General features: G+C 35.7%; 1 protein-coding gene and 1 long non-coding RNA gene across 2 annotated transcripts in view; one reads left to right on the top strand and one right to left on the bottom strand.

The window, feature by feature from the left end:
* Positions 1-11,720: 11,720 nt before the first annotated feature.
* Positions 11,721-27,734, bottom strand: part of VSTM2A (V-set and transmembrane domain containing 2A) — a 49,105-nt gene continuing 33,091 nt past the window's right edge. Inside the window, exon 5 of the mRNA XM_090137187.1 lies at positions 11,721-11,889. Coding sequence (XP_089993313.1) covers positions 11,801-11,889 — 89 coding nt within the window. The 3' untranslated portion in view covers positions 11,721-11,800. The remainder of the gene's footprint in view (positions 11,890-27,734) is intronic.
* Positions 14,099-17,466, top strand: LOC116226544 (uncharacterized). Its single transcript, XR_016465054.1, has 3 exons — positions 14,099-14,137; positions 15,549-15,687; positions 17,347-17,466. It is a non-coding gene; the product is annotated as an uncharacterized LOC116226544 (long non-coding RNA).

Below are 27,734 nucleotides of genomic sequence, written 5' to 3'. Positions count from 1 at the left end.
ACAGACAGAGAGTCAAGACACTAAATTTTAGGAAAGCCAACATCCAGCTCTTCAGGCAGTTGGTCAACAGCTCCCTGGGAAACTGCACTCAAGGACAAGGATACAGAACAGTGGAAACAGGGATAGTAAAATGAGAGGAGTATAGAGATGTTGCTAGGCTGTGTAGGGATGAGGTCAGGAAGGCTTAGGCCCAGCTGGAATTGGACTTGGCAAGAGGAGCAAAGAAGAATAAGAAAGGTTTCTGCAGGTACATCAATCTGAATAAGGAAGTCCAAGAAGGCTTATTCCTCTGTTAGAGATCAATACAGGCAGGCTGGTAACAAGGTACAAGAAGGCTGAGATACTCAACAACATTTTTGCCTCAGTCTTCACTGATAACTGCTCTTCACACATCCCTTAAACAGATGGATCAGGAGGTAGGGGATGAAGGAGCAATATCCTTCGTGTTGTAAGCAATGATTGAGTTTGCAACCATGCGAAGAACTTAAACATCCATAAGTCTATGGATCCTGATGAAATGCATCTCTGACTCCTAAGTGAATCTTTGATGTAGTTGCCAAGCCATTCTCAAGGATATTTAAAAATTCATAGTGAGGTGAAGTCCATGTTTATTAGAAAAAAAACCAAAGTAGCACCCATTTTTAAGAAGAGTAGAAAAGGAAATATAGACCTGTTAGTCTCACCTTTGTGCTTGGAAAAATCATGGAACCTTGTCCCAGGAGACATTCAAGGTCAGTCTGGATGGAACTCTGAGTAACCTGATCTGCTATTGATGTCTTTGTTTGTTGCAAGGGAGGTCCCTTCCAACTCAAATGGTTCTATGATTCTATGATTTATTTGATGAATTTAGATCAGTTAAATCTATCCTCATTTTTTCTAGCATTCTTACCTCTTGAATTTGCAAGAGTAACTTTGAACATCTGGGTTTCTACCATAGTTTTCTGTTCTGAATCATTACACAGGGATCAAAACATCTGCGGGAGCTAAATATGCTCATCTTGAGCTTTCTAGATAATTTTCAGTGTTCAGGCAGAGACTCTTCTTCTTCAGCAAAAGATAGTTTCCTTTGTACAAAAAGGAAAGGTAGGTAGGGTTGATCCCTCTGCACAGTTATTGAGGGATGGAAATTTTTAGGTCAGTTTCTCAAAATAAATAGGATAGGCTCCTGCACTGAATTACTTTCTGGAGTACCATCCTCAACAAGGCCACAGATATCTTGTCTTGGAGTGGTGTCTGGATGATCTCTGATATTCAAAAGATAGAGTCTGTTTATAAGTTGTATCCATGTTTTGGAAGTTGCAGAACCTTTTTGGAGCAGTAATCATTTTTTTTTAGACAATAACAGAATGCGTTTGTTTAGATTCTGTCTCGTTTTTTCTCTTGGCTGTGCATTAGTTGATGTGTATCGGAATGTTGTACGTTTATGCGTTTTGGATATTTGTGGGCTACAAATGAACATGAAACTGGAAGTGAAAGCATAAGAAGTTTTTAGGTTCCCTGGAGCTGAAATTTTGATGCAGAATAATTCTCTTGCTTGCTATTTATTGTTGAAACATCATGTGCATATGTCTTATACTGGATTGTAAACATATTTTCAACTCTGTTGGGAAATTCGTGTGGTCTTTGTACACTAGAATAATGAGGAAAAAATAAAAGGAAATTCTACTCCATGTAGTTGTGACAGTACTGCAAACTAAGATATTTCTTTTTTTATATATAATTCTTAATATTAGAATTTTTATTCCTCAGTGTATTGTAAGATTCAGCAGATTTAAAGGAGATTCAGATTTTAAGTCTTTTTGCTTTATGAATAGAAATAAAATATGTAATCACTTTACAACTAGTATTTTAAAGCTTAGTGCAAAATTGCATGATGATTCAGCTCAGTTTTACAATTTTACTGAATTAGCATAGTCAGAAAGGAAATAACACATGCTTCAATCAAAGCCTATGGTTTTGTGTATCTACATGAAATAACTGCAGTGCAAGAGTGGAAAAAAAAAGGAAAGTGAGTACCTCGATGAATGATTTCAGCCTTGAAATATGTTGGCTAGTGTTAGACTCACTGCAACATTATCTACTTACAATCTGTTGTTTTGTAGAAATATTTTTGATGAGGAAGACCATATTCTATGTAATCGCTTCTAGTATTTTCACTTACAATCATTTCTCAGTTAGTCCATATGCTTTGGTGACGAATGGGATCTGTACTCCAATTATTCTACATTTCTTGGAAATGGCATCCACATTGTCTAAAGGATATTCATTTTCACTTGAGGAAAGATGATCACAGAAGCAAACCTATGTTTTAGTGCGTTATTACTGTTTATACACTGACCACTGTACTCAATACATTCCATTCTTTGCCTCTCTGGAAAACATATTAAGATTTTAAGTATACACTCATCATGCAATCTTCACAAATGTCAGTTACATCAGTGAAAAGAATTCCCCACAGTGATATCAACTTAACATAGTCACAACTCCAACAAAGGAAATGATTTACATACATGTTCCTTCTTGTCTTTTCACTTCTTTACAACAACAAAAATTCACTGCACATCTGGTAATATCCAGTTTGTATGTTGCCCTTCACTTCTCCCAGCTACTGCTTTTATCTTGAACTTTTTAGGGCACCACTCTGGGGACCAGAAAGTACTGTTGTGTTTTAACACTGATGTACAATTGAACACCACCATGCCCCTCTCTCACTCCTGCTCCTCACAGGGATATTGTTCAACAGTTACAGTCATTAGTCTTCTATTTGGGGAAAATAATTTACTGCCAATATATAACAGACAAGAGCAGTGAGAATTAAAAATAAAAGAAATCATCTTCTTCTCTTCCACCCTCTTCTATCTCTTTTACCCAATCAGCACAAAAGAACAGCAAATGCGGCCTGCCGTCAGTCTATACACTTAATCTCTGACTCTCCTTAACAATCTCCTTAATGATTCTTACAGGTATGTAGTGAAGCTATGCAAGGAGAAAATTAGAAAACCAAAGCCCAGCTAGAACTGAACTTGGCCACTAAGGTAAAGGAAAATAATGAATATTTTTGTAAATACACCAACAGCAAGAGGAGGGCTAGGGAGAATCTCCATTCCTTGTTGGATGCCAAGGGCAACTTGGTGACCAGTGATCAGGATAAGGCTAAGGCACTTAATGCCTTCTTTGCCTCAGTCTTTAATAATAAGACTTGTTGCTCCGTGGAAAAACAGCCCTGTGCACTGGTAGATAGGGATGGGAAACAGAATATGCCCTGCATGATCCATGATGAGATAGTTTTGGGCCTGCTCTGAAAGCTGGATGCTTTCCATGTCCATGTCCATCCAGATGGATTACACCCTTGAGTGCTGAGGGAGTTGGCAGATGTGGTTGCCAAGCCACTCTCCATCATTCTTTGGCAGTCCTAGCTAACTGGGGATGTCCCAGCAAATTGGAGACTGGCAAATGTGATGCCCATCTTCAAAAAAGACCGGAAAGATGATCCTGGTAGCTACAGTCTCACCTTGGTGCCTGGGAAGGTTATGGAATGGATATTCTTGGGAGCCATCATGGACCAATTAAAGGTCAACCAGGGTATCAGGCCCAGTCAGCATGGGTTTACAAATGGTAGATCCTCTCTGACAAATCTGATTTCATTCTATCACAAGGTGTCAATTGTTTATGGGCTGGTTCAGCCAGGTTCCGTGACTAGTGGGGCGGAGGGATCTGCAGATCCGTGCCTCTGGAAAAGGGAAACAGGGAACCCCAAAATAATTGAAAACAGCGGCAACGATCTGAGGTGAAACAAACTAATTTAATAAATATAGTATCAGCAACATATATTGAGAGAGAGAGTGTGTGCACGAAAGGTGCATAGGCCTCATCACAACGCTGAGGTGAGAAGTGCAGTCCAGTTGAGCCGATGAAGAAAAGCAAATGGAGAAGAGTAGACGGAGAAGAGCAGGTGAAGAAGAGAACATCAGGTGGCCTTGCCAGGAGTTACATCTCCTCGCTGACTGTAAAGCCCCCTGGGGAATGTAGTTGTTCTTCTCCTCCAGACAGGCACCCAGAACTTGAGCATCCACAGTCAAACCCTCAGCGCATTACATGATGTTATGATGTGGAATACTGATAACCAAAAATCATAAAACCATGATGCAAGGTGACCCACTTAGTGGATGAGGGTAAGGCTGTTGATGTGGTCTACCTGGACTTCAGTAAGGCCTTCGACACTGTCCCCCAAAGCATTCTTGTGGAGAAACTGGCTGCCCATAGTTTGGATGGGTGTACACTCCATTGAGTGAAACACTGACTGGATGTGATCAGTGGAGTTAAATCCAGTTGGCTGTTGGTCATGAGTGACGTTTCCCAAGGCTCGGTACTGGGGCCAAGTTGGGAGGGAGTGTTGATCTGCCTGAGGGGCGAAGGGCACTACAGAGGGACCTGGATAGACTGGGTTGATGAGCCAGAGCAAACTATATGAGTTTCAACAGGGCTAATTGTTGGGTTCTGCATTTTGGTCACAACAACCCCAGGCAACTCTACAGGCTTGGGGAGGAGTGGCTGGAAAGCTGCCTGATGGAAAGGGACCTTGGCGTACTGATAGACAGTCGTCTGAATATGAGCCAGCACTGTGGTCACATGGCCAAGAAGGCCAATGGCATCCTGGCTTGTATGAGGAATGGTGTGGTGAGTGGGGCTAAGGAAGTAATCCTGCCCCTGTACTCAGTATTGGTAAGGCCTCACCTCAAGTTTTGGGCACCTCAGTACAGAAAGGACATTGAGGTGCTAGAACACGTCCAAAGAAGGGCAACAAGGCTTGTGAGGGCTTGGAGAATATGCTCTGTGAGGAGAGACTGAAGGAACTGGCGCTGTTTAGTCTGGGGAAAAGGAGGCTGAGGGAAGACCTTATTTCTCTCTTCCAGTATCTAAAAGGTGCTTACAGCGAGAGCGGAGTTGGTCTTCTCTCATTGGTGACAGGTGACAGGACAAGGGGAAATGGCCTCAAGTTGCACCAGGATAAGTTTAGGTTGGATATTAGGAAACACTTCTTTACAGAAAAGGTTGTTAACCTGGAACAGGCTCCCCAGGGAGGTGGTTGAGTCACCATCCCTGGATTTGTTTAAAAACCATTTGAATGTGGTGCTCAGGAACATGATCTAGAGGAGGGCTGTTAGGGTAGTATGGCTAGGTTGTGGTTGGACTTGATGATCTTTAAGGTCTTTTCCAACCTGAGCAATTCCATGATTCTATGCTTTTACGATTCTGTGATCATTCTGCCCCTGCTTCATCTGAGTCCCTCCCATAGGATGCCATCCTTCTCAAACTGATCCTACATGGGATTCCCTCAGGCTGTAGCTCTCCAAGCACTCTGTACCACAGAACCCATTCTTCAGGAGCAAGCAGCTCCTGCACTGGTCCCCATGGGCAACAACTCCCCAGGCCTCTTGCTACACTGCAAACTGTTCCCCAAGAGGTTCTGCTCTGGCCTAGAGACTGCTCCTGTAGGAGCTCTCCACTGGCTGCATCTTCCTAAAGGAGATATCTACTTGCTCGTCTATGGGCTCATCCGTGGGCTGTGCTTGGAGATCTGTTCTGCATGGTGTCCCACGGGCTGCAAGGGGGCAACTTGCCCCTCCATGGGCCTCTCTTGTTCTGGAAGGAACTTCTGCTCTGTGCCTGGAGCACCACCTGCGCTCTTTCTGCTCTGACCTTGCTGTCAAGGAAGTAAATATCCTAGGTTTCAATTTATATTGTAAAAATAAATAAATAAATAGATAGATAGATAGATAGATAGATAGATAACAGTGCTCAGGAACTAATTTTTAACCCTTATTTCAATTATAGATTATCTCCTGAATATTCTCCATTTTTCATAGACCACATTAAAAGGCATGAACCAAACCATGGAGAAAAATTCTAAAATTGCATTGTTGTATGTTTAATGGATGAAAGAATTGCATGCAAAATAATAATCAGAAAGTAGATGGCATAAAAAATATGCATGAAGAAAACTTTATTAATTAACTTTATTTAAAAAAATCCAATGAAATACCAGAATCATTCTTAATTTTCAAATAATTGTCGATTATGCTACACGTCTGGTGAGATATTTTCCAGACTAACTTTACAGTCATGTTGAAGACTATATTCAGCAAAGCATTTAGGCCTTATAAATTTGAGATGACAAATATCTTGAAATAAAAGTTGTGCCTCGAACCTTAGAAGATTTTTCAGTTCTTAATGCTCATTGATTTCAGTGAAGATCACTCCATTAGACCACTCCATTATTACAGTATTCTTCCATTCTGCTCACAGAAAGCCATATTTTTAGGGTAAAACACATTTCCCTATTTCTTGACAGCAGTGTATATGAAACTTCATATCCAGTTTAGGCAGTCCAGAGGTGGTTTGTGTAACTCATGGTTGCAGTTAAACTGCATAATGTGTAAAAGCATATTAGAATAAAGCTAAAATAAGACTAGGTATACAGCTACAGGCAAATTTTGCATTTTGAGTCTTCATCATTCTGTGTAAAAAAATGTTCTGCCTTAGGCAATAGTATTTCCATTTTATGCAATTGAAGAATGTGCTTATAGAACACTGAAATGTCATGTGCTGTACAATTTTAATGTTGAAAAACTAAATGAATATACAAATATATATGTGGATATTTTATGCATTGCATTATGATTTTAAAATCTTTATTTAAAAGTAGACTACGAAATCTTCTTTTTTGAAGCGGTAGAGTACATGATGTCAGAAATACTGGAGAAACAATGCTTAAAAAATCCATTATTCTTTAACAAGCATAGCATTCTTCTCTCCCTGTCATTGCTCTGTACATTTTATGACTTTTCACAGTAGTTTTCACCAGTAAAGTGAAGTAAACAAAATTATTCTTTCATCTGACATAAAATGCAGAGTTAATTTTCTAACATGAACATGTGTTGCATGATTTGTGATTTTAATCATATGGAAATTTCTTACTGCTTGCATTGATGTAGCAGATCTCACTTTGATTTTTCTTATTTATATATTTATTTTTAAATCTTCAAGAGTTAAAAAAGTTCTATATTTTTAATTCTTAAATAAATGACTAATAATGTTAAACATAATTGTAGACTTCAGAACTACATTTATGCATTTCAAAAATATATGTGTTTTTCTTTTTTTTTTTTTCATGTTACTGATTATTTTAGCAGTGGAGTAATCTACACTGTGTTTAGCATCACTACAGCCTGCAGGTTTTTTGGAGATTATGCAGGGAATTAAAGTGTTTGCCATGGGCGTATGTGCTACTTGTAAAGTAAATATTGGTACTTAGTTCTGCGTTTATATACACATATGTACTATTTATTTTGCTTATTAACACTGTTGCATCTTTTTTTTCTTTATCCAGTGCTGTGGTCATACATCTGTATAGCACTTTCTGACTAAGCAGACTATATGGTCTATCTTATGTATGGGTTTTCAGTATTCTATTAAGCAAAAATGTTTTGAAAGAAAAAGAGCCGTGTAAATATTTATGATATAATTTTTGAATATGGAATTTGAGAAACGTGATTTAAATATTTTACTTCTTCAAAATGATACAGATGTCAGAACTTCTTTTGACTTTTTGGTGAAGGCTGATATGGAACTGGTACAGAAATATGGAAAGATTTTCCATTTATTAGAATTGGTCTTATGTGGTGACTGGAGGAAATGGTGATTCACTTGATTGCAGGCAAGATTAATGTTGTGCATAACATTTTACAGATATTTTACAGTTGCTATAAATTAAAACTGAACTTCTGTTTTGTTGTATAAGAAATAAAGTGCAAATAATTGGAATAAATCAGTGTTGATACACCTGTGTGTAGGATGTGATGTACCTGTATGATGTGATCCAAGAGAAGATCACTGCACTGTTTAAGTAGTGAAAAAGAGAAAGCAGGAGAAAAGTGAAAAAAAAAACAAGCAAACAAGCAAACAATATATTATTTAAAGAATGTTGCTACATCATGTACTAGGAGAATTATTAGCTATAATAAAAATAGTTTATATTTAAAGGAATGGGAGAATGGGACAGGAAATGTAATTGAGGGTCAGGAAGAAAGAGAATTCTCTTAATACGCTCATGTTTATGCATGAGAAAAGCAAACTGCAGGATACAGTTCAACATAGGGTGGCTTTCACAGCTCTCGCTAGTCCTGATGTGGAATAGAAGTGCTGTTTTGCAGTAGGAAACTGAGATAACATATCAATTCTGACTACATTTGCTAGGTTCCCAGTGAAACTGAAAATATTTTGTTTTAACAAGATGTTGGCTTCATTGTTTCTTTTCTTTATTTTTCTTTTTTTCTCAACAGCTCCATAATATTATTTCTTTATGATTATTATATCAGCAAAAGTTAACTTGTTATTCCAGTTTGAAATAAATTGTGAAGGAGGATGATGCCACCTTGAACGTGCTGCCCAGCTTTATATCATCAGCAACGTGCTGGGAGAGTATTCTATTCCTTCTTCCATGTCACTGATGAAGATTTTGAACAAGGGTGGACCCAGTATTTATCTCTGGGGAACACTGCTAGCTGAGGGCCTCCAACCAGACTCTGCACTACTGTTAACAATCCTCTGAACTCTGCAGTCAGACATCTTGTTTCATTTTGCCAGTTAGCCACTTAGACAGTATGAGTGGGGCAGAATTTGGTAGTCCAGGATTCTACCTAAAATACTGAATTGCTTCAGTAATTGGCTGCACACACTGGAACACAAAATTTACATGCCACAAGACTAGGTTGGCTGCTTATTGAGCAACAAACCTACTCTAGTACATGATTGGGCTTGATAATCTTGAAGGTCTTCTGCAACCTAAACAATTTTTGATTCTCCTTAAGCCTTTAGATCAAAAATTCTCAAATTCTTGGTATTCTCAGCCTAAATACTTGTCTATAACATTCAGAAATAACTCTCTGTGACTGCTTGCTCAACTCCTGCAGAGGTTTTGGCCTGATATGCATTTATGGTGGTCTAGTCTTTAACAAGTCCAAACTCCCTCCCAGTTTCTCATTCCCTCCTCCTCCCCAACAGTCTAGCAGCAGAAAAGAGGATGAAAATGCTCATGGGTCAAGATAAAGACAGGGAGATCTCTGAACAGTTACACTTCTGGACAAAAGAGACTCAACATGAGAAACGATAAAGTAATTTACTCCCAAGGTAAACCAGATGGCTTTCCCTAACACAATCATCATGGGCTGGATCACAGTGGGGCCAGAACTGATACACATAGGTGTACTCAGGGTGGCTCCATGTATTCAACACTTGCAGCCTTATTTAACTGATGAATCCAGAGTGCTCATTCTGCAATAATAAGGAGAAATAAATTGCAAGGAACATGCATTTCATTCATATGCTGACTACTTTTCTTCCTATACTTTCTTTCTGTGTCACATCCTCTGAATTATCTGTTTTTTCTATCAAATTCTTTTGTCAGCAGCAGTTGCATAAATGGTGACTAAACAAAATTTTTGGCACGTAGGAAATACTGAGATTTGGATGTATGACTTTGGCGTCTGTTTGCTCAAAGATGAAAAAACATAACCCTTTGTTGTAAAGGGAAATTGTTCCAAAATTATCTATTAGTATACATCATGATACATTGCCTTGAGTAGAATGAATATTGAAGTTACTTTTGTTGACTCTTCACGGCATTACTTCCTTGTTTCTTTTATCTCGTTCTCCCTTCAATTTCCTGCCTAATTTTGGCCCAGCTAGATGGATGGATTGATACTGAATACATGCCAATTGTGCATTTCACTCTAATTTTCTACAAAACCTCCTTTCCATAAATCTCTGTCAAATGATGGGTTTGGATAAAATCAATTTTTATTTGAAGGGAGAATTTCATAAATGTAGTGTATGGAACAGTAGTCAGAATTCCTGTCAGGATTAAAAGAGAAAATAGATTCTCCAATCTAGTTTGGCCCCTTGGCTCAACTGAGGGTCTGTAAATGGTTTTAATAAACCATAAATAACCAGAAGAACATTTTTCTGTAGGCATATCTTATGAGTCATTTGTTTTTTTGCCTCAGGCTTCCCTGCTAGGAAGAGGTGTGTTGAGTGTGATGCAGTTCACCATCATTCTAGATTAATCCTGTGCTGATATTTGTATAATTAAGCACCCATTTTCATTAGCACCAGAGCAGCCATGGAGTGGATTATTCAAAAAGGGATATCTACTCTTAAAAGCCCATCATCATTTGCACCAAGTGGAAAGTGTGTTTCTGATTGTAGTTTAATTCTGAGTCCTTATATGTTCAAGACTTTTTTGCCTAGTCTGTAAAGTGTAGTTAATTTAATATTCTACTTCCTCAGAATACTCTCTGTAAGGAAATCTCTTGCTTCAGTATTACTGATATTTTTTAGTCAAGTATGCATTTGTGAACCAGGTTAGTCTATAATCCCTACTACCAACCCAGGTGTAGTGGAAAACTACTCTTGCTTTTTATCCAAAGAGGGAAATGAGTCCGAGGTTCAAAAATTGGTTCTGAGAGTAAAAGAAGTCAGAAATCAAACTCTGCAATTATAGGATTCTTGACTAATTCACTGTAGAAAAAGGGCTTATCAACCTCACAGAATTTAAAAAAAAAAAAAAAATCATTTCTGTTTGAAATAGAACTGAGTATAAAAGAGAGAGTAAAGGACATCCTTGAGAAATGGTTCTGCAGAAGTGGGAAGAGAGGGATGTGAGGGCAAAAGTTGGTGCAGAGCGCTTTCTGGATCTTGGTTAGAAAGCTCCAATAATAAAAGCCCTAATAGCTGTTTTAGTAAGAAAGAGTTAAAAGAGAAGTATAGATAATGAGTAAATTCCATATCTCATTAAATTCTGGAAAACTCGATTTTTAGATTTTACTATGGCTTACAAAGTGGATCCTACCTATGAATATTACTTTTTCAGTCATTCAAACAATATAACATTTTCTTACAAGAAAACAACCCTGCTCATTATCTCCTCTGCTGGACAGATATTATGTTCCCATGAGAACTTCTTGCTGCACTTTGGATAGAGACAAGGTCATGCAAGTGTCACAATCACTGATACCATGTGGGAGCTGCCTGCATGCTCCTCTCTTATAATGATTTCATTCAATGTTCAAGGAATTAGTGCATCACATCATAGGTGTGAAAGCTGCACTGCATATTAAGCTTAGTGCAACACAACTTTGAGCCTATTCAGGTCAACTGATACATGTATCAATAACATTTGATATCCAAGTCTCCCAGCTAAGATAATTACAAAGATACTTTCATACGAATTTATATAGTTAAGAACAAACTAGAAGCACTGTAAGGAAACATGTAATGCAATCCAAGCTGTTGCAATTTTTGCTTCTAAATACAAGCATTTGAGTCAGAAGGGTACAGTATACTGGAAAACAGTATTTTACAGGTTACTGAAGATTTTATGTATGAGGTGTAAAGAAGTTTTGAATTTCTTGTGGTATAATAACTAAGAGAGTTAAACTGGAGCATGATTTTACTTCTTTTAGAGACAACCTCATCTATTTATATATGAGGTCAAACTTTGTAGAAAATTGAATAACACCTACAGGAAAGCAAATTTAGTAAGATTCAGTTTCTAAGCTTAAATTCTACTGCTTTTCAGTAAAATATTTCTAATGATAGATTTTTTATTAATGTCTGTTCCACTAGCAAATGTACAAATACGTCTCAAAAAGCAGGAGGATTTTAATATTTATTGTATTTGCAACAGAAAATTATGTCACATTAGCTGGGAGCAGCTTGTGCTCATAGTAGGAGTCAAGACTCAAGTTTTCATGACTGCAACATATGTTGCACATTGCGGAACTTTCCTAGTGATCTTCAGTTCCTCCATATTCTGTGGCAGTGGGTAATCTGCACAGTGGGAACAATATAATACACATTCAGATGACAGAAAAGGAATGCTGAGACTAGATAATTGTGTTTGCAGACTCAAGCAGGAGCTGTCAGATCTATCTTTTGAGTTATTCTAAGTAAAGACTATTTTGAACAATGCCAGTGAATTCAGGCATCCGGCATTTATTATCTCTGTATTTATTTATATTTTATTCAAGGTACGTGGAATGAAGGATCATACTTTAATATGAATTGCATAATACTCTGAAACCTTCATTTCAGAACCAAATCCTTTAAAAATCTTCTATAACTTATTAAATCCCTGAGTTTTTGTTATATACTATTTTACTCTCCCCCAAAATACTGCTGGCTTTGAAGAAACCATTGTGAGAACTCTGCTTCTTATTAACATTGGTAAAAGTGAGTATAGTGATGCTAGTCACTATACTTGTTTGTTGATAGTTATCTTTAATTTACATGCATATTTTACATATTGATGCCTCTGTGTTATTTCTTTGAAGTATATACATATACACACATACATAAGCCTCCGTATGCCAGCTGAAATTATGACAGTCCACCATTTATAAGAGAGATAGCATAGATTGTCTGTGAGATGCAATATGAAGCTTTTATTTGTTGGTAAAATGCAAGAAATCTCATCTTCCCTTTAGTTCCCTAAAAGTTTAAGTGCTTTTACCTTATTATCATACAAGAGTTACTGCCTTTTATTTTGTGTGTGATGTCAACAGTAGAACAAAGGATGAAATTATGATATGGAGCTGGAATTCTATTTGAAAGATTATTCAAAATTATCATTTTACAGAATTCTGCAATACTGGACTACACACTGGGCACATGGATAAAGTCATTGAGTGACCTTAATTTTGTGAGATTACTAATTTAAATGAATTGTATTTGGTTTTAGTAACGTTTGTTTTTTCCTATGTCTGACTGCAGTAGTAATCAAGAACTATGGCGAAAAACAATGCTGTGACCATGCATTTGTTGATGATTTTTAATATCCGTTTAGCCTGTTAGCTTGGTATGGCAATGGACTAAAGAAAATGAGCCATTGTGGTCAGTAAATAGTAACTTAAGAAGGCAGTAAGTGGAGAGTGCAGATATAAGTACTTCACTTAAGTTTTACTAGTTGTAGACAGGAATTTAAGAGATGTTTAGTAATATGGACATATAAGTAGACAGATATTTGTTAGGTCATAAAGACAGCTGATTGCAATCAACTCATCTGCAATTGCAAAATACAGAACAGATCAATCATAATGTTGGAAGGGACCTCCGGAGGTCACCTAATCCAAATTCCCTACTAGTGCAGTTTCCTTAGACTGGGTTACACAAGAAAGTGCCTATGCAATTTTGAATATCGCCAGACTTCACAGCCTCCTTTGGCAGCCTTCAGTGCTCTGTCACCCTCAAGTTCTTCCTCATGTTCATTTGGAACTTCCTGTGTTCCAGTTTCTGCCTGTTTCCCCTTGTCCTGTTGCTTCATGGCATCAAAAAGAGATCACCAGCATCAACTAGACTCCCTCATTTTAGATATTTGTGAAGATTTACAAGATTTTCTCTTAGCCTTCTCCAGACTCAAGATTCCCAACACTTTTGGCCTTTCCTCATAAGGGAGATGCTCCAGGTCCTTTATAATCTTTGTGGCCCTCTGCTGGAGTTTCTCTAAAATTTCCCTGTCTTCAATCTGGGAGCTGAGAATGGGGCACAGTACTCCAGATGAGACCTTACCAGCCAGAGCAGAGGGGAAGGATCACCCCCCTTGACCCACTGGGCACACTCTTTTTAATACGCTCCAGGATCCCTTTGCCCTTCTTGGCCACAAGAGCACAGTGCTGACTCATGGACAACCTGTTGTCCACCAGGACACCCAGGTTCTTCTCCTCAGAGATCCCTTCCAGAAGGCCAGCTCCCTTCATCTAGGTTATTTATGAAGATGTTAAACAAGATTAGACACCGTACAGACCCCTGGAGAACACTGGTAGTTATAGACCCCTAACTAGACTCTGTGCCATTGATCACAGTCCTCTAAGCTGTTCCAGTCAGACAGTTCTTAGTCCACTCCATTGCCCACTCATCTACCCCACACTTTGTAAGCTTACCTACGAATATGTTATGGGAGACAGTGCCAAAAGCTTTGCTGACATCACAATACACAACATCCACTGCTCTCCCCTCATCTACCCAGATGGTAATGACATCACAGAAGGCTACCAGGTTGGCTGAACATGATTTCCTCTTGGTGAGTCCATGCTGACTACTCCTGATAAATTTCATTTCTTCCATTTACATACAGATGTACTAAAAATGTCTACTTGCAGTGGACTTGTCATGTACTAAAGAAAAAAAAAAGCAACACTTTTTCATACAAATTATGCCAGTAATTCATCTCTCTCACACTTTCAGATCTGTAAAAGGAGTGTATTTTGAGTGAAGCTTTGTATAAAGCTGTTCACACCAACACAAAATGAAGCTACCACTTAGCAGTTCTCTCAGAGTGTAAGATAGATTATGTTTGTACCTTTTCTATTATGAATGCATTACTTTGAATGCATTACTATTTTGAATGCATTACTAATGTAATTGGGTACAGTTTTATTTAATATATTTATTAATTATTAATTTCCTAGATGATAAAAACTTCGTCATCTTTTTTTCCTAGTAAGATCCTTGAAAATGAGATGGTGCATGGAGACCCAATGCTTAAAAAAAAAAAAAAAAAAGGAAATTAGAAATAGTATGTATCCTGGGAATAAGATGCAGGAGGTTTTAAATTGGTGAGTGTGGCTTCCCTAGACCTTAGAGCAGTTCACCAGAAGATAAGGTCACTAGCTTAGAGCTTTCTTTTTCTCCTTCAAAAAAATGCGTGCATTAATTTAAATTAATTTAAATAAAAATTAATTTGGGAAAGCTTTCTACATTAAAGTCAGACTAAATTGTCACAATAAATGCCATTCAATATTCCTGTCAGTACAAGGACTGCTCTGAATGTAGTGCCTCCTATTTTATTATGTTGGCCAGTGATCTCAGAGGCAGATGGTGGTGGTATGGCAGTAGAGGTTGAACATTCCCACCAATATTCTATTACATTTTGTTGTGGTGAACCAGATGGTAGCAGAGCAGCAATCTGACAAAATGGCATATGATGTATAAGAATAGATAAAGCAAATGTGTGTCTTTTAATTCCTTCCTATGGAAAAGATTGTGCCCATCGACACTCATTGGTGTTTCCTTCATGTTTACAAAGATGAAACAGTGAATGTGAGCACAATGAGGCAGTCGGTGGTGTGATTCAGCAGCAGTGACAGCAAAGGCAGTTCACCTCCACTCATACAGATTTTTATGAGAGAGGCATGCAGGGTCTAATTCATGGTTGATAAAAAATGCATGGTTAGTGGTGGTGACTGTTAAAAAACAGTATTTTGTAGTGGGCATTTGCTCTATCAAATAGTGGTTTTTGTGCTCTTTGTATCTGTTGTAATTTCCTTGGAAATCAGTAGGAGGCATTACTTCTGAAGCAACCTAAGTAGGTTTTTCTATGGAATTATATGCCACTGAAGATTAAAGCAAGCCAAAGTCTGCCCAGTTTCAGAGCCTTTAGAAAGATCTATGTAAGTGGTTGTGTTTTGTTCTTTTCATTATTTCTTTTACAGGTGTACTACACTGAAAGATGAGAATAGGATTTTATTTTGCTAAGTACTCCAGAAATGTACAGCTAAACCTTGTCCCAGTAGGCTGCAAGCTAAAAAGATCAGCATGAGTCTAAAAAGAAAGTGGAGACACAGCCCTGAGGTAATTTGCCCAAGGTCACAGAAGTCTCTTGGTAAAGACAGAACAGTTTTGTTTAGGGGAAATTGAGTATTTAAAAACAAAGCCAAAAGGAAATTTGCTCTCAAAAGCATAAATTGCTAGAATGTGGAAAAATGAGAAAGAGAAGGAAACTTTAATGGCCATCTTATATATGTATGTATGCATCTACTTAATAAGTCTGTGGAGTAGAATAAGCTATTTTCATCTACTCTGAAGCTTTGATAGAAATTACATCTTTCTAGAAGAGTATTCAAATTTCAGCTAAACACAAGAAAAGGATGACCAGAGGACTTTAAAAGAAATTTTCCTGAACTGTTCAGTGAAAACGTAGGTGGAACAGGATTTTCTAGTCTATTTACAATACTTGGCTGAAGTCTAAGTAAAATGTACTTGAGAAGAATGGCATGCAGGATTTGATTAATCACTGGTGAAAATCTGTGGATAATGGTGGTGGCTATGTTGAAAAAATAGTGCTCTGTAGCTGAGAATTTACTTCATTGATCTGTGGTCTTTGTAGCTGTTCTAGTTTCAGTGGAGAAAAATAGGAGGCATTACTTTCAGAGCAACCTATCTTTAGGTACATAATGACTGTAGACAATTGATTCAGCGAAATAAGTATTATTCCTTATCTGTGGTTCATTTGTTTCCTTTTCTGAAAAATAGCACAGAAATATATTTACAGTTTCAGGAGACAAGCAGGATGCTTTTGTGAGTACATAGTGAACATTCTGATTTAAGGGCCTGTTGAGTTAAAATATGGAAAGAGCATACCAGTCAATTACTGGAGTGAGGCTTTTGAACCTTAAGAACACTAGGGAAAAAATAAATAGCATACTTGTTGTGCTTGACTGTAATCATTCAGATTTAGCAGAAAAATACCAACAAATCAAGCTAACATATGTAAATTCAAGGGAACAAAACAGTTTTATCTTCCACAACTGAGAGGAAAAGAATGTCAGCTAGGAAAGGGGAAGATCAGAGAATAGAGCTAGTGAACGAAGTTATAAATTATAGAGAAGTCCTAAGAACTAGGAAATGTGACATAAAAAAATCAATATGGTTCCTGCCACATGAAAAAGGAAATCATTGTATCATGACAGAGAAGATACATGTTCCATCACTAAAAAGAAGCTGCAGGAAATGGGAAAGATTAGAATTTCCCATAATTCAGCAGAACTTCCTCATAGTCTCTGCTTCTCAAAGCAGAGCCATGGATAGGCTCATATACTGTCTGAGTTAATGCCAACATATGTGTTCACAAAATCCAAACTATAAAATCAAATTAGAATAGGTATTTCTTACAGTTAAGTTGTTAACCAAGTACCTAGGTGTTGCAACTTTGTGCTGTGGCAAAAAGACACAGATAATAGAAGGAAATAAGAACTTGAAAAAAATCTGAGAACTTGAAAATATTCACCCTCTTTGGAGGGTGACATTCTCACTTTAAATGAAACCCTCGGATTCATCATTTGCTACTGTTTGACTGGATTAAAATTTACTCCTGCTTATACCTTGAAGGATGGTCTTCGGAATCACAAGCCATACAATCAGTTTGACAAACCTATCTTGATTTAAAAAAAAAAAAAAAAAGTACAATATTCTGACCATAATGTAGAGTAAGGTGCAGTATATTTTTTACAGGTGAAAATAATTTCATCCATTGCTGTCACATGTGAAAATTGATGACCTAATGAGAAATGACTGCTTTGAATGAGCACTTTGATTACTTGCGGTTGAAAATAAAGACTTGGCAGAAATAAATTTTTCCTATGTTGATCTGCTGTTTTTAAATGTAACTATAAGTTTATTGCTTAACTTTTAAAGTAATCAAAATATTCATACTAGTCTATGAACTTTAGCTGAGGTGAAACTACCAGTTTCGTCATAGTCTTCCTATTAATTAACTGATTCAGCAATCTTGTTATTAATTAATTAGTTATTTAAAAATAACACTTCTGATAGAGTTACAGATATCAAAATAAAGAAATTACAACACTAAAACAACAAGAGAATGATGATCCACCTCCCTATCTTATCTATATACTGTCCAATAAAGGATAATTTTATTTCGGTACATAGTTTAGTGAAAATATAGGTAGGATGGAAAAGAAACATTTGAAGATAACAACAATTCATGGCTAAATTCAAAATTATTTATTTTAGGAATGCCCTTCTGAATCCTTTTCAAAGAGAATTCTCTGAATATTATTTTTACTGTTTTATTTTCGATAATGTGATATCCAGTTGCAAAAGTATGAATTGGTGGCATTAGAAAATAAGATAAATATCTTCATACCATTTAAATTATTACGAGTATTGCTCACAATCAGTAACAGTCTATGAATTACTCATTCAGAGAGTAAGAAATAATGACATACTTCTTAATGTTTCTATTAAAAGGCACATAAAATCTCTGGGAAATGTTGCTGAGATATGCTGTAAGGGATTAACTTTATTGTATTCAAATGCTACCTTGGTGGATGAAAGAAAATTCGTAAGCCTGTGAAGCCAAATGACCTATGTGCCTCCTTGATTCTCCTTTCTTACCAACCTTTTCTGTTCCATTTCTCTCTGGAAGCACATCATAATGATTATTACATTCTCTATGAAATATTGGAATTTATGGGCATAGTTTTCAAAGATGAAGTGCAGCAGACAGATACACAAAGAATTGATGCTATGTTAAGAGCACAACTTAATTTCACTTGGGGAAAGACAGAAGGGGAAAGCATATGTTTACTACATACAGAATATACAAGTTGGATTGCAGGATTTTGATGGAATTCCAGAAGTCAGTTTTGTTATTTCTCCTTCAAAGATGAAAGTGAATCATGACTTCGAGTTTCAAATATCATTTATACTTGTAAGTTAATGAGGATCATATTTAAGTAAGAGAATGAAGCATAGGATTAGAAAATATTGGAGTGCTGAAAAATTTCTTGTATTCATGTGGAAAAGTGGAGGAACCCTGTAGAAGAGGTAACTAGCTCAACAGCCTTGCACTTCAAGATTTGGTAATCTGCTAAAAACTAGAAACCTGTAAAAATCAAAGAAGAAAGTGATGATGAAATGAAATTATATTAATACTACAAATAAAGACAGAAAAATATACTCCTTATATCCTTAAATCAATGGTGATTTTGAAATTGTTGGCTTTTCTTTCTATGAATAAAAGAAGACTCCAGGGGGCAGACATTCACTGAAATGAGGAGGGAATCATCTTCTGAAGACTTGAAAAGAATCTGAAAGCTCATGACTTTCTTTAATTTTTGCCCAGATATCCTAAAAGGACTCACAGGAACCCCAGCACTATTTCAAGAGTCTTAAATACATTGCTCTGTGACCTTTGTTGAATTAATTCTAGACAGATAGCAGTAAAATAGGTAATTTGAATCGCCTTTCTAAGTATCTTAAGATTTTCTTTTGCAAAATGTCCTTGTTTTGTTGCCAAAGGTGATGGCATCAGTATCTGAACACATTGAAATTATTATACAGGAATCCAACAAACCAGCTACCTCAAGAACTTCTGTTCTATTATCCTATTATTACAGATGCAGCACCTCAGCCCATCCAGAAAATTAGCTTCTAATTACATCTGTATCTGCACATACATCTGCCTAAAATTGTTAATCATAATGATCATTGTTACTGTTCTTCTGTTTTCTATTACCAAGGTCTTCATTTTCAACTCTTTCTCTTTCTGTTTACGTTGTATGTAATATATATATAGATGTATATAGTATACTACTAAAGGGAACAGTTGTCATATGATTGGAGTTCTACACAGTGTCTGGAATTTAGTCATTTTAACAATAATGAATAGGTTTTTTGAACATGCATTTTTAGCTTTTTTTTTTTTTTTTCTTGTCAGACAAACCAATTAGAATTCTAGATTAACATTAAAAATGCTTCTTAAGGTTAAAAATAAAGATCCTATAAATCCATATTTTGTCTCTGATCTTGGCCATTTTCAGTGCATTTACATTATATACTACTGTGCCTGAAGCTGGATCATTTTTGTGGGAGGTTGCTAGATTCTATGCAGTTTTATGCAGTATCATGCAGTGTTACGGGTTATTTTACTGTGTGATAGATTCAGTGCTGCCTGTAGATTCTAAGGTACCTGACTGGTCCAAGTTTGTTAGCTATTTAGGTTCTTTCAGTACACACAGGTGAAATGCACTTTCTTTCAATTAAAAGAGAAGGAATTGATGAAGTGGCAATGAAAACCTATTTTCATCCTTAGAGAATCATAGAATCATAGAATGGCCTGGATTGCAAAGGACCGTAATGATCATTTAGTTTCAATAGCCTGCTCTGTGCAGGATCACCAACCACTAGACCAGGCTGCCCAGAGCATAGAGACATTAATACCATTTAAAATAATTTTTTTTTATACCTTTGCAGTCCTTCTAGTGCTGTTAAACTTCAGGTTTTGAATGTCTTTCTTGATGTCTTAACTTTTTTTGTTGACCCTGTTTAAGAAATTTGTACTTGCAAGGAAAAAGTCTCTGTTACCCCAAGTTTACCTCTTTCAGTGAATTCAGGCCTCTCCAAGTTTAGTCTCACTGCTCTATCTTTCTGGAGCTAGGGCAATGGGGAACTAACATTAAACAACATGCTGAAACTTGAAACATCCTTATTGGAATTATAGAATGGATTTCACACTGAATTTGAAAAATGAGACCACAAAACGCAGTCAGGTTAGTGTATTGCTAGCTAAGGAAAATTGAGAAGCAAAGGAAAGTGTCAGAGGAGAAAAGAGGAGTAATTTAAGAAGCTGGCAGAGTCAGCACAAAAAGAAGCCAAGAAAAACAGATGCCAGAACTAAATACCAGTTCTGGAATCACTTATTCAGCAGCCATATATTGATGGCCAACAATAATTGATGTGGTTATAATACTGTTGTCTGCTTGGAATGGAGTTCTTGCACAGTCAGACTGAAATTATTCAGAGGTCAAAAATGACTGTGAAATCAACAGTCTGCTTTTTGTTCATACAGATCCTGCAATGATCCAGATGTCTGCCCTTTAACAAATCACTGAGCAACTACCTGGTCTATAAACATAGCTTTCAAGATACAGTTAACAACTTAGATTATCCATTGCCATCTGATACTCTATAATGTGCATATGTGTCCAAATAGATTTTAAAAATACAGTATATATAATCATAATGTCTTTGACAATTTACGCTAGAATGATAACAGATATAAAAGAATGTACAAATATGGATTAGAATAATCACTACTCTTTCCCTTAATCCTGTATAATTTGCAGTTGTTTGGAAAAAAGTTACACTGGCATGACATGGCACCAGTACACGATCCAAATTGTCCCAGTTATAATTTATAATTGACTTCATTGTTAACTTTTGTAAAAGCCTAGCAAGTAGGATGAAGAGACCTTGAGAATCAGTGTGTTCTTTCCTGCAATACAGAATAATCTGTGCAATAACCTTTCTGAAAACTGTCTAATATGCTCCTAAAAGCCACTAATGAGTGCCACATTTGGTAAGTCAGTTTTAAATTGAAAAGAACACTGTAGAAAGAGGTCATTGAGCTATCAAATTTGTGTAAGGAATATAAAGACTGGGAAAAGCCTTGGCAAGTCTGGTCATTGAATCATTTCTAGTCTAGCTGTAACAGGTATTTAGATGTGGGTATAAAAGAGAAATTTAGAGCAAGTAATGAATAAATGATGTTTATGATACAGTATTTCATGAAGAAAAAAGAAATAAAATATTTATTGTATTTTTTTCTGGATGTTGTTTTTGGAAGTAACATATTTTCTCTTCTTTTGAGGGTGAAATACTGACTAAATTTAAGTAATCAACATTTTAGCATTATTTTATGTATGAGCTTGTGTTTACAATAGATGCCTTTTCAGGTGGCAAGTATTACTGAGTTTTGTTACAAGTGTGCTGGTTTTACAACTGATTTGGAATCTCTCCCAGTTCAAAATAAGAAAGCTAATAGGTAATTCTGAGTTTCTGCAATACATACAGCCGAGTGCTGTCAGTGAAGATGATGTAACTTTAATTGTGTGAATCTTGAAACCTTGATTGTGTGAATCAAGGCTAATTTAGCATTAAATCAGAGTTTTTGGATTATCAAAGTATTTTGATCCTAGAATAAGGGAGTTGTTGATGGAAACCAAATGTGACTGCCACTTTAATGTTGAATGTTGAATACGCTGTTTGTTTTGAAACCAGTGCTGGCAGCCATTGATGCCAGAATTAGTCAGTATTTTCAAAGTTTGCACAAGATAATTTCTTAACGCCATAATAATTTTATAACCTGAAGCAGGAAGTAAGTATGTTGTCTTATGAACAGGTGGTAAATGTTTGCTTTAAAACAATGATTTGTTTAAGGAATGGTAAACCAAAGGTATGGTAAACCAAAGAAGTAAAATGTCAAAAAAAAAAAAAAAAGAAAAAGATTCTTTCTGACTTTTTATTATTAATAAATACCCTTGGTTCCCTTTGTTAAAATAAAGTCAGAATACAGACCTCTTATTTTAGCTAGTTAGATTGTACATATCTGAGAATTTATTCATATATTTTCTCTTTCATCTCTTAGAACTATTGAGAATTTGTTGCAGAATAACCAGTTACCCTTTTTCAGTTGAGATGTGGATGAAATTCAATGGAGGATAAAGTTTTCTAATGTGTAGTTTACAAAGTGCTAGGATTAGGATAGCTTAAAAGGAAGGACTATATAAATGTAAGTTGTCACTATTATTAATAGGAAACTCTATTACAAAAGAAAGATAAAGAAGTGATATACTGCCAGTGACAAAGTGAAGAATAGCCAAATTGAATACTAAAGTCAAATTTACCACCTTGGAAAACAACAGAAAACTTTTAATGGTTCACGATTTTATTCAATTGAAAGCTTTGTGGTACTTCATCTTGTCAAGATATAAGAAAAATATTACATAGAGAAAAAATGTCCACGTGAGAAATTAAGTTGAGATGTTGATAAACTTGTTTTAAAATGATAGAATTGTTGTTGCTTCTCTGTGCATAACAATGGAAAATTATGTCTATGTCTACATGAGCAGTTTGACTAGATTTCCACCGCCAAGCAAAGTTTTGGTTCATCTTGTAAATGAATAAAAAAATTCAGGACAAAAATCTTGGCAAAAAACCCAGCTGGATGTATGACTAACAACTGGACAAGGATATCTTTTAAAAGGTCATGTACAGTATGATGCTCATTGATGAAAGACAAAAATTTGGAGATTAAAATTTTAATATTAAAACAGGAGGAAGAAGATGATTCATTGGAAATTTTGTTGGTTATTTTGTTGCTGTTATTTGTTTGTTTTGTTGACTGTTGTTTATTAAACTATAGACATTCTCCAGGTATCAGCAAAACTTTAAAATATTCATTTACTTATTGCTATCTTTGTAGAGATTTATAGATTTCTCATTTCAGCAACATTAAATGATTCTGGAAGTGACCCTAAATAATGCAAGGGATAGGATTTCAAAGAGAATGTGAATTCCAGAAAAAAACTTTACAAATGAAAGCTTGGTTGGAAAAGTATTGCAAAGAGAAAAAAAAAAAAATTAAAAAAATGTGGAACAGAATGTGACTTCAATGTGACTGTAAAAGTCAATGCATATAAGATAAAATCTCTAGGAAGCTGAGAGTGGTAGGAAAAAGAGGGGTGGAATACTTAGCCAAAAGAGACAGGCAAAAAGCCGGAAGTTTGAAATGTGTCAATAATTCAACAAATGAATAAATCTTCCTTTCAATCTCATAGAAATAGAAGCAAAGTTTTCAGACTATAAAATAAAAATCTTAAGAACTTCTGTGGTAGTTACTCAGAATATATTGAGTTCACTCATTTGAAATAGTCAATTAGTTTTGAAGATTCACCTGCAGTTTTACTGAGAGACTTCAGTGAGTGACAGCACTTAGGGAACTTACTACATTTTTGTAAACTGTTGAGGCTCGAGCCAAAGATCAAGATGTGTGCTGTATCCATAATCATCCAAAAGAGAATGCATTGGAAAACGGAAGAGTAAAACAAATTTATGACCTAGCCCTTCTGCTTAATACTAATTTCAACCTCCACTCACTTTCACTTTAGAAATCTCCTGACTCTACATGTGTCTATATGGATTTATATTCCATGAACGTTTTTAGTCTTCCAATCAATCTGTATGAAATTTAAGTTTGGCAAGATCTTTTGGGTTTAGATGTGCAATTTTACTTAAACTCAAAATCCTGGACCACTTAGGCAGTACCATTTTGGTTTTCACTTTAACCTGGAATGAAGCAGGAAGGAATACACACTGAAAGTGAATCACACATGATATATGTTTTAGAGTAACTTGCCTCTGAGATCCAATACTAAACTCAAGAACATTTGCAAAAATATTTTGTCACAGCCAGAAAGACTTTCTGAAATGTAAAAAATCAGTCATGCATCATATCATGCACTCTGCAACTGAGAATTTGTGAGGTCTTTCTTATCAGCATTTGCTGACCTTTCTTAATAGCATGCTTTCCCATGTACTCAGCTTTGGCCAGCAGTGGGTCTATTTAAGCACTTGTTAGAATTAGTTGTGTCTGCCATAGGGCAGCCCCCTCTCTTCCTGCAGAAACCACCCTTACTATATCAAAATCTTGCAATTTACATTCAGTCTTAGAGAAAGGGATTCAATGCCTCCTTTTTTTATAAGAAGATGTTATGGAAGAACAAATAAACCTAGAAGTTCAGTTCTCCCACCTCTTTTTCCTCTCTCAGAATCAATGAGTATTTTCAAAATTGACAGATTTTCAAATTTATGTGGATCTGTATTTATAGGTACTTTGTGTTTTAATGAAATCTAATCAGGCCTTCACAATAAGATCACTTTTGTCTTCTTAATGTAATCTGGCCAGACGAATCCAACTATTGAATGACTTTACATACACTTTCGATAGCACAATCTTTCTCCCTTTGTACTTTGTGCAGCAGGGATAACAGCTGAGTGTCAGCGGGGTCACATCAAATCATTCAATAATTATTACCATTTCTTAAAATGAGTGTGCCTTATGGTCTGTGAATATTTAGAATTTTAGTTGGGTACTTCAGTGATTTAATCAACAGGATGTGGTTGATACAGGAACTAACTATTTTTAGGTAAACTCCTGAGGTGGGATTTCATTCTAAGCCTTCTGTGCATTTTTATTTCTCAAGGTGTTTGCCAGACTTGAATGATACATGATTAATAATTGAGCACATCATCTTTATAGGTTACTTTACAATTGATGAATGGGAAGAAAAAAAAGAAAATAAAATGAAGGAGGAAAAAAGAAAGAAGCTTGCCAAAAGGCAAAAGTGTGCTTCCACGCTTCCTTCCTTTCTGCAAGGAAGAGATGATAATTTATATGTCAACCAGAGTTTACTTAGTCTTTATGCATTAATTTCTACATTCTCCCATTTTCATACATGGCCCTTTGACTCCTGCTCAAGAGAATTAACAACAAGATTATTATGACTGAGTTAAGATTAAGGCTAGATTGGTTATTTCTGTAAAAATACGGACTGAGTAGAGAGATTAAACAATTTAAGGTGAATACAAGGTATACTTTTCCTAGAGTACTGTGTATTTATCAGTGTGGCCTAATATTTTTGTCTGTGATGAGAGAAATGTCACTTCCATGTTTTATTGCCATGTGACTATTGTCTGTTTGTATTTCCAGTCAAATTAAAATACATCTATCAATTTATTAAATTATTTTATGAATTTTAAATTCAAAAGAATCAGTTACATTGACTCAAATTGCCTGTACTAATGCTCTACTTGTGACATCTTGAGGTAGCCACCACCTCTACTTTCCTTCCCACTATTAACTGTAGACAAAAAATTGTTCATAATTATTTTAAGCTCATCAAATTCTTCCTTTCAAAGCTTAGAATGTACTGCAGAAAAGTCTATTTTTTTCACAGTTATTTAGAAGATACTTCTTGGGTTGTAGGACTCTGTGAAAAAAAAATGAAAAGCTTGAAACAACATTATTTTTAGGAAAGTTCAGAATCACATACTACAGCTTTGCAAGTATTGTCATGTCTATATTCCTACTTATATTGACAGTTCAAAACCTCTGGTATTTCTGTGCTCTTCATTTCTTTATTGCATAAAGAATGTTCAGTTCTTTATTCAGTGTTCAATAGTGTTAATATCTATACAGTTTCTCACAGATAGGCAAAAGAAATCTTATGGAAAAATATTCATGGAATAAGATGTCTAGAGGTTATTTTATACTCACCAGTTGTTTGTTACCTTCAGTTATGAAACATGATGATTTACTTTCACTCTCAGAAGTTTAAAACAAACAAACAACTTTTCTGCTGAATTTGTAGATTTTAGTATAATCATTACAAATGTCCAGTTTTACTTTGAATTTTGCTATGTATATCAATTATTCATATAGTTATTTAGAGTATGGTGGCTTTAGCCAACCCAACTCCATTGTGAATTAGAACTCTAACTACATTCTGGAATTGGTGATGTTTGGTAATGAGCCCAAATCTGCATCTAACATTCCTCAGCTGCACACAGCAAAAACATGTGGTGTCATTTTATTATCTTCAGAGTTTAGTATGTATTTTGCTTCAGATATATTATGCTATATTCTTTGTTTGTTTTGCTATTAACCTCTACAAATGTGTCTTTTGTTGATTCTGTCACATTGCACATCAGTCTTTTTCTGCAATGATTATAGTGAGTACAGAAAGAAATCTTCCCAGTGGTAGGTTGGCTTTGGTGAGACCTTGATTGCCTATATAGTTTTTGTTCTTACTGAAGTATAACTGCTTCATCTGCAGTAGATACTTTGTATGTGGGTTCATCAGCTGATCTTGTGCCATCTACCTGGATGATGTTTCTTTGAAAGCTCCTCAGATGATTTTATTATTTTGGATGATCAGAGGTAGGTTTGGATGATCAGAGGTAGGTTGTGACTGTTCTAAAACATTCTTTTGCCACTGCATATGCTTGTTGCCATCCTGCACATAGGAAATTGTAATCTTCAGTGCTAATCTGGTAAAAAAAAAAAAATCTGTACAAGTATTTCTCATCTACTTCAGCAATGTTTCATGGCTTAGTAATTTAACTTGCAGAAAGTAAATACAGAGTGCAATAGAGGAAGCCATGATAAAATCAGGACAAATAGGATATTTTGGAATCTTCTTAGTGGGCATGATTAAAGGACAACTTCTACTATGCCATATGTGACAGTAAATATTTCTGAAAAATGTCTGAGGTATAACTATATAACAAAACCATTTTACAGAATAAGTTCATTAGTGTCTTTTCCTAAGGAAATATTTAACCAGATTTAATTTGTTAGGCATGAAAATACTTACAGATTCACATATTTCCATATAACTACATGTGCTTGTTTGTATGTTACATATTTCTGGGAACTATCCAAGGCTTAGTCAGATGAAGAAGGGAAAACAGCGTATTAAAATAATAGTCATAATAGTAATAATAATAATAATAATAAAATAACAATATTCTATGTGTATGTTTCAAGGGTAGGTACTTATATTACTAATGGCAACTGCCTGTAAGTAGGAAAGTTCTCAAGAAAACACAAGTCATCAATCTGCTTAATCCATCTGCTGAGAAAAGAACTATGTTACCATTAGCAGGTCTGACTCTACAATTCTATGTGCATTTTCATGACATATGTCTTATACATACATGTTTTTTAACTTAGTAGTTAATCATGCTAAATAGCATTTAATTTACCAAATGAAAATAGCTCTAAGGTCACTATTTCTTTTTTGAAACTAACAACAACAATAATAATAGCAGAATAGAAACTTCCAAATGACATTTTAAATGTTATGATGATAAAACAATAACTTATTTAATATACCCACTAAAAGAGTTCATTTTACTACTAGGTATAGTTGATAATTCGTGTTCCATATTGGTTAAAATAATTTGGCACAGTGTGCTACCTTTCTCTTTGTTTACTTATACTCTATTTAAATGCTGTCATACCTTTCCAAATT

The sequence above is a fragment of the Phasianus colchicus genome, chromosome 3 (genome assembly GCF_987193195.1).
Source record: "Phasianus colchicus chromosome 3, bPhaCol1.hap1.1, whole genome shotgun sequence".
NCBI classification, from domain to species: Eukaryota; Metazoa; Chordata; class Aves; order Galliformes; family Phasianidae; genus Phasianus; species Phasianus colchicus.
This window is presented reverse-complemented; position numbering and strand designations above follow the sequence as displayed.